We start from the raw sequence: 23,290 nt of genomic DNA, 5'->3' as shown, positions 1-23,290 counted from the left end.
ACTTTAAAATATATAAATATAATTTTAAAATATATAAGTATAATTTTAAAATATATAAATATAATTTTATAATAAATAAATACAATTTTGAAAAAAACATGTATTACAATAAAATAAAATAGATAACTTTATATTACAAAACTAAAATCAAATTTTTTGATTTTAATTTTGTGTTAATGGCTATGTTCTTTAAACAATAAAATACAAATCGGTTTTGTTACCATAACCATAAATCCATTTTAGCATGACATTAACGTACAGAGACCTTGCACATGGATTTATTTTTTAAACGTGCCGAATAAATTGATGGATGGAGTGCTTGGTCAAAGATATGGAAATTTGCATGCACATTATTAGAAATATACTATACCTTTTTAAAAAAATAATATGTGATTAAGGATTTAACTAATTTTTGCTAACTTTTTTGATACCATAAGGGTCCTATCAATATTTTCCCCTGGGCCCCTCAGTGCTAGTCCGACCTTGAGCAAAATTATCTATTGTTATCTACGATAACAACCTTTGTTCCTGTTTAGGGTTTCCAAAAAACCCCATTTATAAAAAACCGCGGTTTCGGTTTTAATTTAAAAAAAAACCGCGGTTAACCGTGGTTTTCGGTTTTTTTTGTTAATAAACTATATAATTTTATCTTGCATTATTTATTAAAAAAAGTAATTTAAACAAAGTGTTCTAACATTATGTTTATGTTTCGAAATAAAACTTACAATGACTTATTTTTATTGTGAAAAATCTTTAAGAAAACTAAAGGTTTTAGCGATTCATTAGATAATCGTGATCTGATTTTTGTGCGGAAACTAGTGCAGCTCGAAAAAACGCGTTCGACATCTGTAGAGGTGAGCATTATAGAAAGTATCGCATTGTAAATATTTCAAGGTTTTCTGTTCTTTTGCCCGTATTTGGGTACAACAAAAACTCTTGCTTAAGCCATTTGAATTGATCGGTAGATTTAGGCAAGTGTGTGATGCTTATTGAGAAGTGCATTTAATTCATCCTTAAGAGGTAAACAATCCGATGTTGTACATGGTACTTTAGCTTGTAGTGGTTCCTCATCATTAGAAGTAAATCCAAAAAACCTAAACGCAAGTTTTACAGCAAAATTTAAAGTATATTTTAATTGAAACAACTGAAGGATCTATTAGGCACTTTAACAACTGCATAACATTTTCGTTAATTCTTTCATCGATGCGCTTTTTTAAACTTAAATGCAATAAAGATACAATTTCTGTATTCATAGCATATAGTTTTGTAAGCATGAATTCAAGAACAGTATCTGCTGTCGATAACGTTGCATCTTCTCTGCTAAGGAATTCCACTGCTAGTTTTGCTGGCTCTTAAGCTGCATGTAATGAAGCTGATGACTCAAAATCTAGCTTGTTGATTACATCAAGAGCATTTAATTTTGTAAATGTCTGGAATAAGCATTTCTTAGTTTTAAACAAAGGCGCAGTCATTGAAAAAAGTGAATTCCAACGATGACGAACATCGAGATGCAGTTTGATTTCTTTATCAAGTTCCTCAGTAATTTTCTTCTGAAAAATTTGATTACGAACTGATGTCATTTTTATGAATTTCACTACTTTTTGTGCATTCATTAAATATTCAGAGTAGTTAACATCTCATTGTTTACTGATTCAAAACTAAAATTATCATAGTAAATTCCGTGTTCATCCTCTTCTGAATCACTGTCCGTTTCCTTGGGAACTGGTACGCTTATGTCTTTATTTTTCTTGTATAACGTGTTGCATACACCAAAATGAATTGCATGATTAAAGCAAAACTGATCAACAATGCCCGTTAACTGCACGAGCTTCTTGTTGATTGCTGCACCATCTTGAGTAAAACCTATTCAGACAGCCACCAAATGAATTCAAATGATTCTTAATATTTTGTATAAAAGTTTTAGCTGGATAGGAACCATAAATCCTAATGAGGCCAGTTTTATAGATTTTCTTACATTCGCTTTCATGCAGATTGACACCAATGTACTTTCTGTGCCTAAAAGAAGTGTATTGCTGAATTTATATCCCATTTTAATTTTTTCAATAATTTCTTGTTTAATCACTTCCTTTTTATTAGAAAAATCTTGATGGATTAAATTTATCACAGTTGTTAGACTTTTAGGAAGATGATTTCCTCTTTGTTGAATCGATGAGCGAATAAATTTGTTGTTTGTTATCGTATTAATCGAAACTCCGTCTGTAGCTAGATCAGCTACAACTTCTTTAAGTTTCGTTTTTTATAAATAACTGTCCATGGTTTTAATTTTTTTTTTCCGGTGGTGAATTTGAGCTGCTGTTTGATTCTCCAGTCGAAGGGCTATTGATTGTAATTCCATGACGCAAAATATGATTTCGCTAAGTAATTGTTACAACAGAACCGTATCTATTAACCGGAGCATGTTACAACAGAACCGTATCTATAACAGATGTCTTCAACATCTCTTGAATTTGGAATTTTATGCCGGGTAGCAAATTTCCATACTGATGACATAATTTATCTGGAAGATATATTTTCATCATAAGAAATAAGTAATAAAAAATAAAAGTCAATAAAAAATATCAGAAAAAATATTGTGAATTATTTTTATTACATACCTATACGTTAATGCAAAATAAACACTAAAAATATCCGTATTTTTTTAAGGAATAAAAACTCCTAAATATAAAGAATTGGCCATTTTATTTGAGTATTCGAATACTTTATATTCAAATATTGAATGTATTTGCGTGTTTTATTCATTATGCAAACATTTTTTTTGGAATGCTTGAACAATTCTGAGAATGAAAAAACATTTTACGCTTTCCAGCAAAATACTATTTAAATAATAAAATAAAAATTTCATTACTCAAATATTTGATTTTTTATACTTTTCTATTATTAAATATTCAAAAGACATTATACAAAAAAACCGCCTAAACGTTTTTGAAAACTGACGGTTTTTATTTATATCGGTTTTGACCAAAAACCGCGGTTTTCGGTTACCGGTTAAAACCGGTTGAAAACCCCAGTTCCTGTTAGGGATGCTGGTAAGCAGAAGTTAGTAGGTTTAAAATGAGGTTTAGAGTTTTTAAAAAAACACAGACTAGATATCATACTGCTTTTGTGAGAAATGTAAGAGTGCTGTTACATTGACTAATTTATACTTGCCTTAATCGAAACCTTCTGTCAATGTAGCAGCATCCACTTGCATGTTTTACCTAAATCAGTTGATGTGGCAGCGCGCCCTTACATTTCATTATATCAATATAATATCTGGTGAGCGTTTATTGAAAAACCTCATTTTGAGCCATACTATTTTCTGCTTACCAGGGATGCTGCAAAAATGAGTGATATTTTCCCGTGTTATTTTAACTGGGATTATACCACTTGAACATCTAAATATGGATTTTTATAAAACAACTCACCCCAAAAAATAAAAATCATTAGAGTTTTGACATTTCTCGGAGACATGTAAAAGTTGTTATTTTTGTTGTTTGAGACAGGTTAATTCCAACACATTTGCACGAGTTAGAATTACTTAACAATCATTATAATTTCAAAAATATACGCAGAATATAATTTTATAACAGAAAAAAAATAGAATTGGTTGATTGTTTTGCAATTAAATTTTAAGGTTGATACTTTTGTAACTAACAGGCAAAATTATCTTAGTCACGTCTATTATTAAACCCGTGTTTACGGTATAACTTAACAAGGTAACATTTATTGAATTCTATTAAGTTATTTTATTACTTATTTTATTGATGAGATAATCACTATTTTATCGCGATAAAACAATCAATAAAAAAAAGATTACATAATATTGTTTAATTTAATGACATAACTATTATGTACTGAAAATAACAAGTAACAAATTTAAAAATTTACTAATATTGAACAATATTTTGTGACAACATTGGAAAAATTTTAATCAGATGACACACATACTGTTTTTTAAATTGGCCAACTCAAAATTAGATTAATAACAAATATAATTGTATTTAGTTCAATATCAAAATGAATTTGCTAACCTGTTTTTTTTTCAAAACATCAACCACTCCTCAGCAAAACATAAGGTCAAAACAAAATTGGTTCGTAAAGAAGATATCTAATATATATATATATATATATATATATATATATATATATATATATATATATATATATATATATATATATATATATATATATATATATATATATATATATATATATATATATATATATATATATATATATATATATATATATATATATATATATATATATATATATATATATATATATATATATATATATATATATATGTATTTATATATATATATATATATATATATATATATATATATATATATATATATATATATATATATATATATATATATATATATATATATATATATATATATAATAGATGTCTAATCGTTAAAAAAATTAAAACCAAAATATTTTTCCATCAGTTAAATTTAGTTAGTGTGTTTTGTAGATCTTACCTAAAATTAAACTATATTTTGTTGTTTTGAGAAATACAAATCTATAATTTTTAGATTAAACAGGTTTTAACCTTCTTTGATACCACATTTTAGCCTCGCAAAATTACTACAAGAACTTTATAAGGGTAATAGTAAATGGACTCATTTCTGGCACTATTCCCTCTCATTTTTCAGTCAAAATTTAACAAAATTGTTGCTTTTATTATTGTAAACTTGCTGTAAACTTTAAGTTGTTGTAGTAGGGATAAAAAATTTTTGAATAAAATTCACAGCCTTTCCTAACTTAAATCTTTAAACATTTGTGCCAAATTTCAGCGAATTTAGTGATGTAAGGTGCAAGCCCTTGTTTTTTGAAAAATTTTTACTCTGGTACAGTTAAAAAAAATAAAATAAATAAAAAAGCAAAAGCAAACTTGCAGAAGACCAGTAGATCATGGTAATTTGACCGGCTGAAATGTTTACTATACCTACTTATTTTAGACTTATTTTTAATTTCGCCTAGATTATTGTTTGTTGACTAGTTCTTAACTAGTCAACAAACAATAATTAAGTGAAATATCCAAAGTACTTTATTTTATTTTCATGTTTTTTGACTACATTTAGTAAATATTTCTATATTTTTTTAGTCTTTGAAAATGAAATATCTTGAGAAACAATAAAAAAAAAATTTTTCATTTCAGAGTTTAACTACTTTTAAATAAAAATTTTAGAGGAGGTCACTATTAAAAATTTGTATTTTTTCTGAATCTTACAGAAAGTTGCTCTTAATATTCGAAAGTTATTATTATTATTTTTTAATATAGTTAATAATTTATATTCTTAAATTTATGTACAACTTTTAATAATACCAGCGTTAAATTTGATCATTTTATTCAATACTTTGTTTATAATAGATTCAATAGTATGCATAATTGTTTTGCAAACAAAATATTTCAGCAATTTTAAAATAAACATTTTTTTTTTTTAAATTATATACGCTAAGTGGCAATAAATATGACTTAAGAAAAAATAAATTTTTGAAATTAAAAATGCATACTTATTTGTTATTTATTCTTAAATGACCTATAGTAGATGGCAACCAAACTTAGACGATTTTATGAAATAATTAAATAAAAGTAGGATTGTTGACAATCAACTTAGACTCCTCAGTTCAATGCCTACTTTAAATAAACAAACATTCATTCTTCATTATAACCAATGTGTTGATGATTTACCAATGTGTTGAAGGTTTAGCATATTTTTGTTATATAACAAAGTATCAGAGAAAAGAAGCACATTAGTTTATCTACAATACAGCTACAATTGTTATGTATTTTTACAATTTTATTAAAAAATTCCAATTATAGACAGATAAAATTGTCTTTCTAATTGTTTTTTGAATTATCATTATATAAAATGCATATTTCATTTTTTGGATTAATTATATTAGGATCGTCCTTCAATTTTAAATGGTTTTTTAAAAAAGGCAACATCAGATGGTAAGACATTTGTAACTGGGTTTGCACCTTTCAATCAGTTTTCAAGTCAGTGTGTTAGAATGGTATCCAATCTGTTCTACTTTCATTTTTATACAAAGAAAAACAAATTTTGCTGGAAATTTTCAGAATTTATCATTTTTAATTTTGTTGAAAAAATTCTTTTTTTTGACGAATTTAACATGGGTAAAAGAAATAACTTTAGTCCATGTAAGACAGGCTATATAATGGTTTTGCTTGAAAACAGTGAACTGAAGCAGAAAGAAACTACCAAGAAAGCTAAATGTTATTCAGGCGTTAGAGTAAACTCTTCAGGAGTTGGGAAGTGTGGTCAATAGTGGTCCACTACACCAAGACCTGACCAAAATTGTGATGAAATTAGTTAATGAAAGTATACTTTTAAGCTGTGATTGTGAGCAATCACCTTTTAGATATTGGACTAGAAGCATATCAATCTAGAAACCCAGCTTGATAAATCAAATGAAGGTAGAGCAAAATGAGTTGGCCAAGGAGCATGAAACCTGGACAGGTGATTGGAACAAGGTAAGGATACAGACACTCTTTTATTTGCAATTTATGAACATTTTCTGGCATGATTTTGACTGAAATATAAAATTATGCACAATATAATTTAAAATATGAGAATATCACAAGTGCCAAATATTCCATTTTTGTTTAATGAGTCACTTTTCTTTTAGGTGGTTTTTTCTTATGAGTCCACAAAATTGCAACCTTAGATGACACAGTCATGGCAGTTCAAAGAAAGTCAGTGATGAGTTTAAACCTGGCTGCATAAAGATGAGTGTGAAAATTCCAACAAAGATTATGGTTTGGGAAGCCATATTTGAGGGGACAATGAACCAAAACAAGTGCATTAAAGTGCTAGAAAGTTGATTAGCTCTTCAAGCTAGGGAGTGGTTTGGTGATAGAGAATGGATTTTTCAACAGGATATTGCTCTATGCTATACTGGAAAAAAATCAAAGGACTATTTGAAAGTGATATTAAATATGTTCTTATTACTTATTCATGAAAGTAAATCAAAAATTTGAAAAATCCATAATATTTTTAGCTGTGCTATTAGAAATAGTTTTTTTGGTTCTAATATTCTTTGAAATAATACTCTTTCGAGCATTTTTAGAAAAAATACTCTTAATACCAACAAAGGAGACATGTTTTGCTAATGTAGAGAACAATAGTTTTTGGAAGGGATTTTAACAACAGCTTGAGCTTTTAAATGCAATTTGACACGAGGTCTGTACAATTATACACTAACCCTGTACAATATGGGCAATGTACCATAATGACTGATATAATGTTTCATGATGTTAGAATAGTAGTTTTCAAAGCAATCAATTTAACAAATTTGATTTTTTAATCTTTTAATCTAACCTTGGAAGCACTAGAATTTTGTTTTTTAATTTAAAAAAAAGAGAATATAACAAATTTTTCTTAAAATTTTCTTAACTTTACTACTGGGAAATAGATAATTATTCTAATGGCACGGTTTAATAAATACTTCCGATTTTTTAGATAAAATAGAAAATTAGAGATAAAATAGAAAATTAGAAAAAATTGAAAATGTTTTTTTAGTCAAAAATATAAAAAACTTAATTTGCTTTAGAACTTTATTTTAAAGTGAAAAATCATAAAGTTGAATGACTCTTAAACCAAATTAGAAGCAATATTAAGTCTAAAAAGAGTTTTAAGATACTAAAATAAATAGTTTGATATAACAATATTTAGAGTTATATGGCTTATGGACTTATACCACATTAGAATCTTATTTATATAAAGCTTTTAAACTTTACTTAATAAACACTTTATTAACGCTTTTAAACCAAACATTTTTCTTTTTACCAGGCATTGCTACTTGAAAGGCTGATATTTGATTCTTTGGGAAAAATTTATGTTTTAATTTTAACAACATGTCTTACATTACTTGCAAATGTCGTTGTTGTATTTGGAGTTTACAAACTCAACGCAAAATTTATAAAATTTGTAAGTTTTTTTAAATCCTATTTTTATTAGTATTACAAACTTAAATTACTTACTAAATACTAGCAAATTTTATTTTAGTTTATCATATGGTCTTTTTTATGGATAGTTTTAAACGTTGTTGTAGTGTTTACGTATTTAAGAGTTGGTTCACTCTCCCATGTAAGTTCATTTTTATTTACAACATTTAAGATGATTTATTTTTTTATCAAAAGGAAACAAAAAAGATAAATAAAACATTAAGTTAAAATTAATTAAAATAAAAGCTATACATTATAATTATTCAATGGAGCGAAGGACAATAAGACAAATCAGCCTATAAAACCATGTTTTTTTATAGAAATGTATTGCTGCAGAATAAACACTGTAATTAACAGAATTTTATTTTTTATTCTACTTTTTAAAAAATGCAAAAAAGAAAAGGTATATACATAGTTTTTTAAGTTTGCATTTATTTTTTAACTTGTTTAAGTTTACATAGAATATCAATTTGGTTATCTTCAATATCAAACTAAATATAAAAGAATGAGAGACAAATAGATTAACTAGGTTTATTTATGCTTTTCTTATAAGTATTGTTTTTGCTATGAAAGATAAATATTTATGAGGTTTTCTTACGTTGTGTTTAACTTAAAATATTAAACACAATTATAGCTAAATAACTTAAAACAATAGCGTAGTTAAAGTTACCTTATAATCTGAGGTTTGATGCTGGCTCTAGCCCAATTGTAAGAAAGAAGGCAATATTAGTAAGGAAGGAGCCATAAAATTCCTAGTTCCTTACTTTTTGAGTAAGGAACTAGGTAGTTGAGTAATTTCTAGGGACTTCTGGGAGCACCTTAGTAACCATATTTTTTTAAAATATTGTTGGTCAATTAGTAAAGGTTGATTGGTTTTCGGACAATCTATAACCTTAACAATATTAGCAAACAATAAATGCATTTTAGACAAAAGCCATTTGTTTTCTTGTGTATACAAGCTAGTTAAAAAAACCCACTCAAAATGTTAGTTAGCAATGATGCTCTTAACCAAGCTTGTATCCCAAAAGTTCAAAAGTAGAAAGTATTTTTCCTGGATTGTTTACAAGCCAAGAATATACATCCCAATTGGAAAAACGTTCAAATGGTCCGTAAATGCCAACATCAAGTTGGCTGAAGTTCATGTGATGTATATTGCAGTTAAGTCAGCAAATGAATATAATTTTCTTTTGCTGTATCAATATAATCAATTATCAAATGTGACTCATAATTACTTAAAGAATTGGATTCTCCTTTAATGAATGTGGGCAAAAGACAAAAGTGAGTTAACAACAATCCTTGAAAATTTCTTCCACTATTAATTACTAAGGAACGTTTAAAGTATTGAATATCTGATCTAAAGCACTATTTGATTCATTAGCTGACACTTTTGAGCTATCATTCTTATTTGTTACGTATAATATTTTTTAAGTAGGAGAGCTGAAACACAGGGAAAAGAAAATTAACGCAATTTTGTTTAAATTTATTAATGTATTTGCATAAAATTAGGGAACTTTCTTTCATTTTTTTGCTGTTCAATTCATGGTTCATGCTGTTCAACCTAATAGAACTATAAGTCATAAGATTCTTCTTACCAGCGCAGAAAATAGATTTTAAAATATGAGTAAGTTTTGTAAGTACTCTCAAGCAAAGAAATTATTAATGGAAAGTACTTTGCAATGCAGAAAAAATCTTCCGTTGTAATAGAAACAAGTTTGTCATTTGTCAAGTGTTTTACTAAAGACAAGTTGATATTTTATTAATCAAAAAAGTGTTCTTAAATATTAAATATGTTTATGCTTAAATGTAAACAATTCTGAAATGTTGACAATTAAATTATAACCCCCTGCCCCCCTAAAGTTGTGCAACAAATCGGACATCTATATTAATCTAAACTAATTACTACTAAAATTTAAGTCAATTTAAAAAGTCAATTTCAATTTATATTAGTTTGGAAATAGCCACATTCGAGTGTCCATCAACTGATAATTTATGTTTTAAGCAGAGGCACTTTTTCAATCTATAGAAAAGATTTTATAGATTTGAAAGTTGGTAAAAATAAAAAGTTTTGTCACAAAATTGAATAAACCCCCTCCTCTGTAACAAATGGTCTCAAAATTACCTCAAAATCATTTGGAAAATCATTTTAATTTTTAAAGTGTTTCAACTTGGGCTTTGTTTGCAGCTACATTTTTTATTTTTTTTATTTTAGGTGCCCCAAGAAGTCCTTACAGTCTTATCACAAAGCACCTGGAAGGGCATTTGAGGGGAAGTTATAACCTCCTTCCTTACTGATGTTATAAAACTTGAGGTAGCATTGAACCACAGATCTCTAGCTTCTGAGGCAAACACAGCTGTTTTAAAACAATGTTTTTATAGGTTATGCCTAAAACCTGGCCCGACCCTAAAACCTAAAACTTGGCCTGGCCCACCTTTAAACCGGCTTTTATTTTACTAAAAATTTTTGGTTTAGCAAAAGATATGCATTTGTTTACCTTTTTATTGGTCAAAAGTTTACAGAATTTTAAATAATATTTAAAAATCTGTAAATTTTTGGTTTTTAAAATTTTTTTAGCAACAACTTTTTTTTACATATTATGTAAAACCAGGTAAATAGTAAAAAAATTATTTAGAGTGTTAATGTTATAAAATTGTTCGGATTTTATTGTATTATCCAGGAAGTGATGAGATAATTACTGAAGCCGATATGTAGGTGTATGGGTTTTACATAAAACTTAAAAAATCATTTTAATTGTATCATCTGGATTACTGAAACCAATAAAAGTAGGAAATTTGTTTAGAGTACAACAGAGACCAAATGGAACCTACCATTCATGCTAAGCCATACTTGATACGTCATGAAATGCTAAATATAAATGTTTAGCAACGTTAGAGCTCAGGCTATTCTTGAGGATAAACTTAACGCAGATATGTCAAAACAAGCGTGTTTTGCAAACAATTGCTAGGAAGAAAGCAACCACAAATCAGAGATGTCAATACTCTTCTGATGCCAAGACTGACTATGAAAGCAATTTAAAAAAAAAGATTTTTAATGAATCATGGAGAATTAAATGTAATCGCATCACATATGTAAAAAATTACTATAACAGAATACACGAATTTGAATCACAAGTTGTTGTTCTGCCCCAAGAAAAATTTGTTATTCGTAGTTGCACAATTAACAGTAAAGATTTAGCAACACTAATTTCAGATGAGTGGTTAAGAGATGCTGTAATCTATGCTTACCTCAATCTGCTAATGGACTTATTCAAGGCTAAAAAGTGCAACATATTTTATGTCCTATCTTCTTTTTTGACTCAACAATGGCACAAAAAAAACCTTGATGGTTGGTTTTATAGAAAACGTCCATCTAAGTACCACAGAATTCTCTACCCCTCCATGTTAACAATAACCACTTGACATTCTTAAATGTTTAATTCTTTTGATAAAACAGTTGGATTTACGGATTCTCTTAATGGGGATGATACTTCGAAGCTTGAAATGTTTGTGAGATATATGATGTTACTAATAAACTTAGAGTATGGAGCAAAATTGTTTTTAATGCACCTCAACAACTCAATGGAAATAGTTGCAGAGTTTTTACACAAATATTTGCAGGAGGTGTTACCAGTATTGTAGACAACTGTAGAATTATATTCGATCGATACATTTGTGCTAGATTTGTACAACGCATGTGCGCTAACATTGATAGTGAAGATATATGTGGCATCCCGTTTAAAAGTTCCCTTGGACCAAGGGAACCATTAAAATTTCCTTATAAAGGACTATAAAACTGAGTCAGTTACAATATGCCAGTGCATTATACTTTAGACATTCCACATTTTTTACAAACCATCAAAATTCATTCAGTTTTTCTTTTAAAAGAACTAGAAATTAACACTAGAAAATATAAGAAAACTTTGTGCAACAATTTTATCAAATCTTCACTATCAGATATATGTCATCCAGCCTTGGCCATTCTATTTACATAAAGCAAAGCTGCAACACTTAAAATTTAAAAACAATTAAATTTGTCAATTTTTTTAATGGTAAATAAAGATTTCAATATAGCAGGAGCCAAGATATACAATGAAAGTAAAACTGCATTAGTAATGTTACTATTTAAGAGAAAGTAAAAAACTGATTAAAAAAAAGTTTAGATGAAAATAAATAATTTAATAATTTCATATAAATTTTGTATAGTTTGTAAAATTGATGTTGCTTAATTGCTAATAAGAATAAGTATAAATAAATAAATAAAAAGTCAAAATTTACCAGATTATACAGATTTAAGATTTTAATTGTGTTTGTTAAAATGCTAAATATTTTATTTTGTTATTCTTACTTCTATTTACTTTGTTATGTTGTTTAGGAAGATAAATGGTTAAGTTTTAAAAAAAAAAGCAAAAGTTGGTTTGCTATCAATGGTTTTGGCTGTAACTCTACAAAAAGCATTGAGGTTGATTCCTGCGTTATTAAATTTGAGGTGAGAATAATTTTTTTCCTGAATTTGTATGCAAACCTTCAGGGACATTAATCTTGCCGAATCAAGTAAAGACCCTTTTTTTTTGGGGGGGGGGGTATTTACTTGACCTGGCAAGATTTTTGGGTAACTTAAGACCTTTTTATGTTTTATATCCTATATGAAATGTTTTATCAAGTATACGGTGTTGCTATAAATAGAAAATTTAATTCTAATAACAATTCAAATTCAATGTGATGTCTTATCCCAGAATTCTTATCCCAAAATTTTTTAAAATAAGGATTATGTTGATTAAAAATTTGAAAAGCATGTTTGGAATTTAAAAGTTAAGAGTCATTTTCTAAGAAAACCATAGAACACTCATAAGTGATATCCTTCAATCACGCTCAATTTTTTACATAGTAATGATGATAGAGTAAAAATGAAGTCTGTAAATATTTTTTTTTTAATATTTGTAGTTTTTAAGTGATGGTTATTCAAACTTTTGTTATAAAATCATAATTTAAAAGTAAAATTCAAACCTAAAAATCATAAGCTGAAATCACACATTTTTGAATTTCAGGCCTACTTTAAATATATTTATCACACAACATAAGAACCGCAGGGTAACTTATTGTTTTTGGAGTATTCCCTTGTAAATTTAATGGTTTAAAAAATTGAGAGAGTTTTGCTTACAAAAATACTTGATCGAGTGATCAAATTATCAAAAAATGTTTTAATTGTCCTTCAAGAATCACCCAAATTGAGAATTGGGAAAGGTTTGAATGAATAGATTTTCTATTACTCATTAATACCATTCTTTTAATTCAAAAAAAGGGTAATATCACATTTATAAAATAAAGTTACATCAAAATGATGCAAAATCTGATTATTTTTTCTAATTTATAAGTTAGTAGATATGTAAACACTTTTAACCTGATTTTATTGAACATATATAATTAATTTTAGGCAATATTTCTTTATTTACATTAATTCAGTTTAGTTAATTGAGCACTTTTCTAAATTACTTCGGATTTGTTCAGAACAGAGTACCTGTCTTAAAGACAACATCAGATTGAGCTTGGGTTCTGACACTGAATTGTCATCATTTTTGTTCATACAAAATTTTGTCATACCAATGTCAACTAGCTGACTCAAATGTCAGCTAGTTGACATTGAGTCAGCTAGTTGACATTGACTATGTTCAACAAAGATCAAGTTAAAAATATTTACACTTCTACAATTGTATAGATTAAAAAAAAAAATTCAGAATAAGCATTATTTTGTTTAAAGTGATCCCCAAGTGCCAAGACAAGTTGTGTTTATATCTTAAATAATCCTTAAAAAATAAGTTTCATGTTAATTAAATTTTTCAAAACAAATTATTTATAGAGATATTTTTTTTTTCTTTAAAGTATGTTCCGGGTCTTTGATATATATATTTTTTTAATACTGTTCTGATTAATGCGCTATTGTAGTTAATAAATGATGCCATTACAGAAAAGTTTCCAAATATCTTAAACTTGTTATGCTTGGGTTTTCCTGTTTGCAGTTACTTTTCATGGATAATACCAAATAAAAATAACATGATTAAAAAGTAAATGTTTTAAAAGCTTATATTTATAGCACTAAAATAATAGTGCTATAAATATCCTTATTAAAAGTTATCCTTATTAACAGTTAAAAACAAGTTCTGCTAATAAAATTTTTAAACCAAAAATGCTTAATGTAGTGCAAACATTTTTTTATAAAACAAGGCAAACCCAAAAAACAATATTTATAAAAACTATTGTTAAAAAAATTAAACTTTTATAAAAAATATTGTTAAAAAACAATATTTTTCATAAAAGTTGTACTTATAAAAAATAAAAAACAAATAAAACGTCTCAATCAATGATGTCATTCGTTTAAAATTTCACTTAAATCAAAACTTTATTTTACATTAAGTGTCCAGGTTACACAACTCCCAATTACGGTTAAAAAAAAACTAAAATGTCTACTGTTTTGGGTGCCAATGATGCACGTTGTTGATTGATCACATATCCAGCAGTTGAAAAAACTCATTCTGCTAGCACCGAAGTCACAGGTATGCACAAGTACTTGCAAGCCAAAATAGAAAGCTAGGGTAATGTTTGGTGTTATCTCACCAAAACTCTAAGATATTTTGATTGACAATCAATGGCATTTTCGAAAGGTAAGACGTCAATTTATCCATATGTCCAAACCCTTTGTTGGCTGTGCACAGCAATGCTAATTCATCAAAAACATTCTCCTTCGGTAAGTCCAGCTCTAAATGATCCCGCACTTACTTTGGCATTGGTTCTTCTGCTTCTACTTCTATATTTTCTTCCAATACTGACATAACAATAGCTTCCATTTCAGCTCTAATGGCGGAGTATGTTTCATTTCAAATAGGGTCTTCAAAAAATTTTAAAAGCTTATAACGTGGATCTAATATAGATGCTCTTGGTAGTATACTGAATTCTTCTGGATAACATCGCTTTGTTATTTCAGTAACAATGACATTTCTGCAATTATTGGCACCAGTGCATTTGTCTGGTTTTGTTGCTCGAACGTTTTTTAGAACAATAGACAACAGTGGATAAACTAATGACAACGAAGGATATTTCTGACCAGATGACATAGTTGTTATCTGCTTTAATGGTTTCAGATTGGGTATAATGGCTTGCGCAAGCAATTAGTTTTCATCTGTTATTTGTAGAGTTGATGCATTTCTTTTTGTTGTAAAATTTTGGTGAGACAGCACAGCTCCTATCACCCAACATAGCTTCACTAATCGCTCTAACATGTCCAATGTGGATTTCCATTGAGTAGAAAGTCTATGAAAACTTCCAATATTTTTTCATCATCCGTAGATCTCAGTGCTGCTAGTTTGTTATGCAATTCCTGCATTGCTAACATATTTCATGTCTGCAAGATTGCAAATTCTAGCTTCCATTCCGTGTTAACCCAATGCGCAGATACACACATATATGCAATGTTTTGATTACTAGTCCACATGTCCGTTGTAAAAGCTACAAACTGTGCCTTACCTAATTTCAGTTTCAGTGACTTGACCGTCTTGTACCTTTTTTTTATCAGTTTTGTGGTAGTCAAACGAGTTTTAACAACATAGTCTGGATCTGTATATTTCAACAAGCTAAGGAATCCATCACCTTTAACTAAACTTATTGGGTGTGCATCAAGAGCAATGAAGTCTGCTATTTTCTGATCCAAAACTAGTTCTCTTTCTAGAAAGACAAAATGTTTGGTGTGCCCTAACTGCCAATGCCATTAATATCTATATGATGTGTTCCAGTAAGATGGTGTCGGATAGTGCTTGTGTTGCCACCTTTTGCTGTCAAAATCGCCTCACATTGCTTGCACTTCACACTGTTCTTATTGATTTGGTCTGCATAAGACCACACTTTTGATAATTTACTCATTTCTTTTTTCTATAAAATTAGTGTTTTAAAATGCTTTTAAAACTTAATATGTTTTTAAAATAAAAGCATAAAGGAGAAAGAACAACAACTAGCTTTTACAAAACTTTAATTGGTTACAAATTGATGAAGTTTTATTATAATATTTTATTTATTTACAATAAACTTACTACGCACACTTAAAAAAATTTATTTTTACAAATTTTTGATTTTCTACAGGTAAATACATTGTTCTGTGTTTGGTTGAACATGATTGTGAAAGTTTTTAAATTCTCCAAATACAAGATAGACTGAGTAAAAACAATGAAAAACACTTACTTAAGTGTAACTATTCTTGTCATAAAAAGTTACCTGAAATAGACTAGATCAGAAAAAAGCAGATTATATCCTTGATTTCATATTTAACAATAGATTTTCTCCAAGATGTTGCATAATGAGTCACAAATATTAAATTTGATTCAAATGGTGTATAGAGAATATATCTTGTACAGTTTTTTAAATGGTGTAATGTTCAATTGCATTTTATAGTATAGTTTGCAGATACGAGAATTACTTTCTATTATCGTTTAGCAGTTGGTGGCATATACTTCAAGCAATTAAGACATCTTAATGGAAATTTTTACAGGATTCTATGATATTACTGCTGCAGATAAAAATGGTTTCTCTATGTTGCAAGAATTGCTTTGAAGTTCAAGAATAGAAAGTATATGTTTGAATGCAGCAAAGGATAAAACAAAACTAGCTTCTAGTTCAACTGCAGTGTAACCCATCTTAATTCTCCCACTGTCCAATATTTGCTTTGAGTGATTTTACCTACAAACAATTGCAACAGATTTCCTAATGATATGGTAAAAAGATTAACATCAGATCAGCTAATATGAATACATTTGACTGACTGACATGGATACATTTGACTGACTGACACAGATAAATTTTAAAATACTGAAATAGCTAGATGAGACATTATTGATTATAAAAAACATTTAATGTGTGATTGTTTACAGAAAAAATCCAAATTTTTTTAAAGGCTTTAATAAAGAACCTGGATTTTTGTTGAATTACCATTGCCAAAAAAGTTCAACTATCCTGGCAGTATAAATGAGGTACTTCATTTTCATTCAGTTTAAAAACAAACATCTTTCAAACATTTTGCTTTTGTTACTAAAATTTAAATAAAGTTTACTTTTGTCAAATGAGAATTCAATTTTTCAAATGTTTTTTTAAATTATCTTAATAAAAATCATTTCTGTTATAAGGTTGTTAGTGATAGTTACATAGTGAGCTATACAAAGTATAGTTCTGGAGTTAAGAATCATTTTAAGTAGTCAGGGTTTCCTAATTTTATAAAGACAGTGAAATTATTTACAAAATTCTACCATCATTTCCTTTAAAACAGTTCAGAGACTATAAGCTTGTAGAAATAAGAGTTTGAAAAAGCACAAAATGAATTTCAAGCAACAATGCATTAAAATAAACAACATATAAGGATATGTAAACTGACTTATGACTCAAATCAATGGGATAGACAGAATTTTTGAATGCTTCAAAAATGACATTTTCAAGCATTGTACAAACTCCAAAATTTAAATATAATCATGCTTATGCGGTTATTGGAGCCTGGGAACCAAAATACTCCAAAAAGATCGCCCCTACCCAATACTCCAAATGTGAGGACAATAAATTATTAAAATATTTTTTTTACTAACTTATACTAAATTTAAATTCATCAACAGGTTTTAAATTTCATTTAATAACCATTTAGTATTCAAAAGTTATGACTATGTAAAATTTGAATCCATGTAAACCCCTCATTTTGCGATGGGCGGAAATGTTACCTAGTTATAACTTTCGAACACTAAAAGATTATTAAATGAAATGAAAACTTGTTGATAAATAAAAATCTTGTATAAGTAATAAATATTTTTTTAACTAATTACCCTCACATCTGGGGTAGCTGGGGTGATTTTTTAGTGGTATTTTTGTTCCTAAGCTCCAAAAAGGGTATTTAATAGGACTCATTGATAAGGCCAACTTATATCTTCTTTTTGTTCCCCCATTTATATAATTTTTCTATATTTTCGCACATTGTAGACATTTTTAAACGGCGACATAAACTAAACTAACCTATTTACCACTATTTTTTGCAAAGCATTCTTATTTGACACAAGCACGAACATACTAAAGTTTAGAGTTTGTATAATGCTTGAAAGTGTCATTTCTAAAGCATAAAAAAGCTTATCTATGCCACTGACTCAAACAATGACATATTAAGATAAATACAAATATATTGAGTAATTCAGGAGTAAGGGGAGTTATTTTTAGGTTTTATTTTTTCAAGCCATTAAAATAACAATGAGATATCCATTCCAAAAATGATAAGGTACACTGCGGGAACTTTTTATGTTTTAAGATAAATGTATTTAAAGTAGGCCCCAAATTTGAAAATGTGTTGCTTCAGCTCATGATTTTTAGACTAAGAAAGGGTTTTCCTCAGTTTTTTGGGTTTTTTTTTTTGTTTTGTTTTGAAAGTTTTACATATTCTTCCTTAATATAAAAAGAATCATAGGATACAATTGTTTCAATGTCCTTGAATTAAGTTAAAAAAAATTAAACCCTAGTAATGACTTTCCTAGTAATAAAAGGTCAAAAGTTTGACTGACGATAACTCAGTAACTACAAAAATTTAGAAAAAAATTGTGCAGGTCTTATTTTAACTCAATTATCATTACTATATAAAAAATTAAAGGATATCATTTTTGAGCCAACAGTACTTTTACTTGGTTTTCTAAGAAAATGGCTCTTAACAGTTGTTTACTTAGTGGTTAAGTGTACATTATTTTGTAACTAAAGTTATAATATAATCTACTATCTACGCACATAAAAATAATTCAACAATTTTTTAACTCTTAGAAGAGGTATTTGTCTTGTCATAAAGCACCATCATAAGAATAGCATTTAATAGCAATGTTTTCTGATTTCATCCTCACTAGTGCTATTTTTGCAACTGAGCAAATTCAAACCTTTGTACACACACATACACACACATATATATTAGTAAAAACACTTATCCAGGCTTGGCCAGGAAGGCGTGTGATTTCACATGATAATATGACCACGCAATTAATATTTGATTTTGAAAACTTGACCGCAGCTGTTAATATGTTTTCAAAATTTGTATACATTTTAAAAATACACTGAAAAAATTATCTTAACTTAACTGTGAAGAAATTTAAAAGAAAACTTATCACAAAAAGTGCAAATAAATCTTTATAAAAAAAATAATGAAAAATAAAATAATATTAACTTAACCATAACTAAAATAAAAAAAATAAAACCAAAACTTAGCTAAAATAAATAATAAACTATAACAATAACATTACCTAAATTATTAAATAATAAGTAAATATTTTTATAATATAATATTATCTGAAATCTTTTTTAAATTAATTAACAACTACTTCTAACGATTGTTTAATGAATGTGCACATTTAAAGATTCTTGAAAAAATTGATAAAAGATAGACATTTAAAAAATTGCAATAAAACGCAATAAGTTCTTCACAGTAATGTAAACAAAAGAAAAAATAATTAAATCGTTTATTTAAAAAGTTTATTCATTTTTTATTCATTTAAAGACATTTATAATAAAAATTACATACTTGTATAAATATAAAAAAATTTAAATATTATTCATTAATATCTTTAAAAAAAATCATCGTCAAAGTTACTTTATTCAAATGGCTTTCAAAAAAGTTTGTCTTTTTTTTTTCCCTCAACCAAATTTTTCTAATTTTTGAGTTAATTAACTTTGTTGATTTCTATATAAAGTTTATTAAAGAGACCATTGCTGTTTAAAGCCGTTATAAAATTTAAATTTTTTTTATAATTTTTACTTTTTTTATTTTACTTATAAAAAAAACTTATATAATTAAATATTATCAATAAAAATTTATACAACTTTCAATAATACTTTAATTAAAGTCATTAACTACTTTAACGGGTGATGCGTAAGTTATTGGACAAATAAAAACGTCAATAACTTATTTATAAATAAAAAAACAAACTACTATTATTTTTTTTTTAAATAAAACATTTATCTTTTAATAAAAATATATTATTTTTTATATGAAAAAACACCACCATCTGCAATTGATCTCAATTTTGCTCTGACGCCCTTCATATGCGACTGTAAAAAGTTTAAATCAATTTCTTGTAGTTTTAGTTTAATGCGATCAATCAAAACTTGCTCTGTTGAAGCTTGCCAATCTCCCTTGTAAACCTTCTGTGCCAAATGTCCCAAAAAATTTTCAATTAATCGTGCTTGAGGCACATTTGGGGGATTGGATTCTTTATCAACCTAATAGACATATTGGTTCATCCAATTTAAAGAATCTTTAGAATAATGAGAACTTGCTAAATCTGGCCAAAATAAATAGTTAAAGTCTCCATGATACTTGTAAATAAATGGAAGATGTCGTTTTTCTAAACGTTCATTAATATAGATTGATGAATTGATCGCTACAGTCTTGGAAGTGCGAAACAATGGCTCGGACATACCACGGTCAGATATGGCTATCCACATTAATAATTTTTTTGGAAATTTCTCTTTTCCTATAAAACGAACACTTTCTGGGCATGTCTTTTTGCTGTTTGTGTAGTATCCAGAATTTCCAGGCATGTTGTCCCCTGCAAAACAAAAGTATTTTTCGTCATCGATGACTAGAAGCGATTTTGTGTTATAGAGTTGGTTAACTAGTTTCCTGCTTCTTTTCTTTGCCTTTATTTGTTGTTCTATAGTGTATTTTGGAGTCTTTTCACGTTTTCTATATTTAATATTCATTTTTTTTAACTGACAACCAATTGTCGATTGATTTACACCGAATTTAATACCTATTTTTCTCTGACTGACCCCTTTTGGATTGTTGATAAGTCTCGTTAATTCGGCTTTCTTTTCTCTAGTCCAGGATGTCGGTGCTTTCTATCAGAAAACGATTGAACAGTTTCAAGTCTTTTTAGGTTATCATATATTGTACTTCGAGCAAATCCTTCCTTTTGAAAATGATTTACGATTTTTTTATATATATATTAGGTTTATTTACAAAAAACATATTTAGTCGCTTTTGAAAAGATTCTCGTTCAGCTGCATTTAACCTCATTTTAAATAATTGTGTTTCAAATAATAAAGTTTATATTTTATAGAACGTTTATGCCTACGCATAAAACCACAAAAACTAATTATTATGCTCAAATAATGAAATTAGGATTTGTCCAATAACTTCCGCATCACCCGTTATTTAAAAGCGTTTTGCTAATCTAAAAACATTAGTATAGATAAACGTTTTGAAGTTATTTATTTTCAACATAGTTAAAAACCAATTTTTTCAACGTATTTGTTATAAACCATGGTTAATTTGTCAAAACAAAATATTATTCGCGTGTTCATATAAAAACTTGAAATCGCATGCCTTCCTGGCCTAGCCTGCTTACAGGGATGCGGAGTCCCAAAAGGACTCCGGCTTTATATCTCTACCTTTTCCAAGTCTGTAGTGTCCAGAAGCTCTAAACATGTTTGTTGACTTATTATCTGCTATAATAAAAAAATTCATCAGATTTAATGACTTGAAACTTATTATTTTTAAGCCCAGAGTCCTGGAGTCCCGGAGTCCTTGCCGCCATTATACCTAAGGACTCCGGGCTCAAAAAATAATTGTTCTTCTAACCTAAAAGTCTTAATTTTTTTCCTATAGGTAGTCCATAAACTTATTTATATTTTTAGAGTTCCTGGATACCAAAAACTATTTATATTTTTAGAGTTCCTGGATAAAATACTAAAGTAACCTTTTTGTGACTTTCAAATCCGGAGTCCTTTTTGGGACTCCGCATCCCTGCCTGCTTATCTAATTTTTTTTTCTTCTACAAATTGTTTCACCATCAGTTGTTCATCAGGCTTCCTGATATATTTTCATATATATATATATATATATATATATATATATATATATATATATATATATATATATATATATATATATATATATATATATACTCTTGCTTGGTCTTCTTTAATTTTTACCATAAAATGTAAACTTTATGTGTTTTTAAAAAAGAATAATTTAGAAGACTGGAAAAAGTTTTAAAGCTTAAAAAAAAAAATTAATTAATAGATTGCCTGCCTAAACCAAAACCCTCAGTCAATGTAGCATAACTCCTTGCATATTCTACCTATTTCTCAGTCAATGCAGCACTCTTATGTGCTACCTATTTTTAGTCAATGTAGCCAAAGATCACTCCTTGAATGTTCTACCTATTTTTCCGCCTATGTATGTAAACAGTAAAAAAATAAAAATAAAAACATTCTGTTTATTAAGTTTCGTTTATGTAGTTTTTTAAAAAATGATAAAATTTAGATATTTTTCTCAATTGAATTGCATGGTTTTTACATAAAGTATACTTAGTTTTGTCACTTTTAAAGATTAAGAGTTATTTCAAGCCGTTTTTACCACAAAAAGCCGTTTTTACCACAAACTGTAAATTTAGTTGTCAAACTATATAAATAGTTTATATAGGATAGACCCTTACATAAAGTTATTTAACTTTTTTGTAAATTCAACAATAAACTTAATTGAAAACAAGTAATCTAAACTGAAAAAAAAATCTAGTTTGTTTTTATGCAAATTTTAGAGACCGTTAAAAAATAAAATAAGATTTTTGATGGTTCATTCATTTTAAACTGCACACCAAAATATTTGTTATATTTGATGCAGGTAATCTGTTGTGCTTGAACTAGACTGAGCAATGAAAGTCCACAGAGAAATATGAAACATTTCTATTGAAAAAACATCTTATATAGGAGTATAAGCAAGAAAAATAAAGAAAAACAAATAGATGTTCAGAATAAACACAGATTTATTTTAAGAAGAAAAAGTTTTTACATAAGTCTTCATTAAATAATAAAAATTTAACTTACTTTAAACCAAATATACATATGCATAGATGTATCAATATTTAAAATGAATAAATATAAAAAGATAAGAGGTATAAGACAAAGAAAAAACATTATTGCTTTGTGTGATCATAATTTATGTAGTGGTGGTAATAAACTTCTCCTCAGAATTGTGTTTATTATTACTGGTGTTTCGAAGAAGCTCACCACCAAGTTTATCCCATCAGATAAACGTTGTTGCCATTTATGCTTTACCCTGCGATTTACACCTGCTCCATACTGCAGTAAAAAAGGACTTCACTAAAAACAGCCAAAACCCTAATTTCATCCAAATTTGTAATATTTTTGAAGAAATAATATGGATAGTGAGAGATATGAATTCAATACCAAATACTATAACAAACTCAGACATATTGCATCAGCAAACACAATTTTCATCATAAATCATTTTTAGTTAATTTA

The 23,290-nt window shown here is 27.6% G+C and overlaps 1 protein-coding gene across 1 annotated transcript in view; it reads left to right on the top strand.

Annotated features, from left to right (window-relative positions):
• Positions 1-23,290, top strand: part of LOC136079705 (sodium/potassium-transporting ATPase subunit beta-1-interacting protein 4-like) — a 62,156-nt gene that overhangs the window by 15,511 nt on the left and 23,355 nt on the right. The window contains exons 3-5 of the mRNA XM_065795907.1: positions 7,830-7,967; positions 8,046-8,126; positions 12,354-12,467. Of these exons, the coding sequence (XP_065651979.1) occupies positions 7,830-7,967; positions 8,046-8,126; positions 12,354-12,467 (333 nt within the window). The remainder of the gene's footprint in view (positions 1-7,829; positions 7,968-8,045; positions 8,127-12,353; positions 12,468-23,290) is intronic.

The sequence above is a fragment of the Hydra vulgaris genome, chromosome 04 (genome assembly GCF_038396675.1).
Source record: "Hydra vulgaris chromosome 04, alternate assembly HydraT2T_AEP".
Lineage (NCBI taxonomy): Eukaryota > Metazoa > Cnidaria > Hydrozoa > Anthoathecata > Hydridae > Hydra > Hydra vulgaris.
This window is presented reverse-complemented; position numbering and strand designations above follow the sequence as displayed.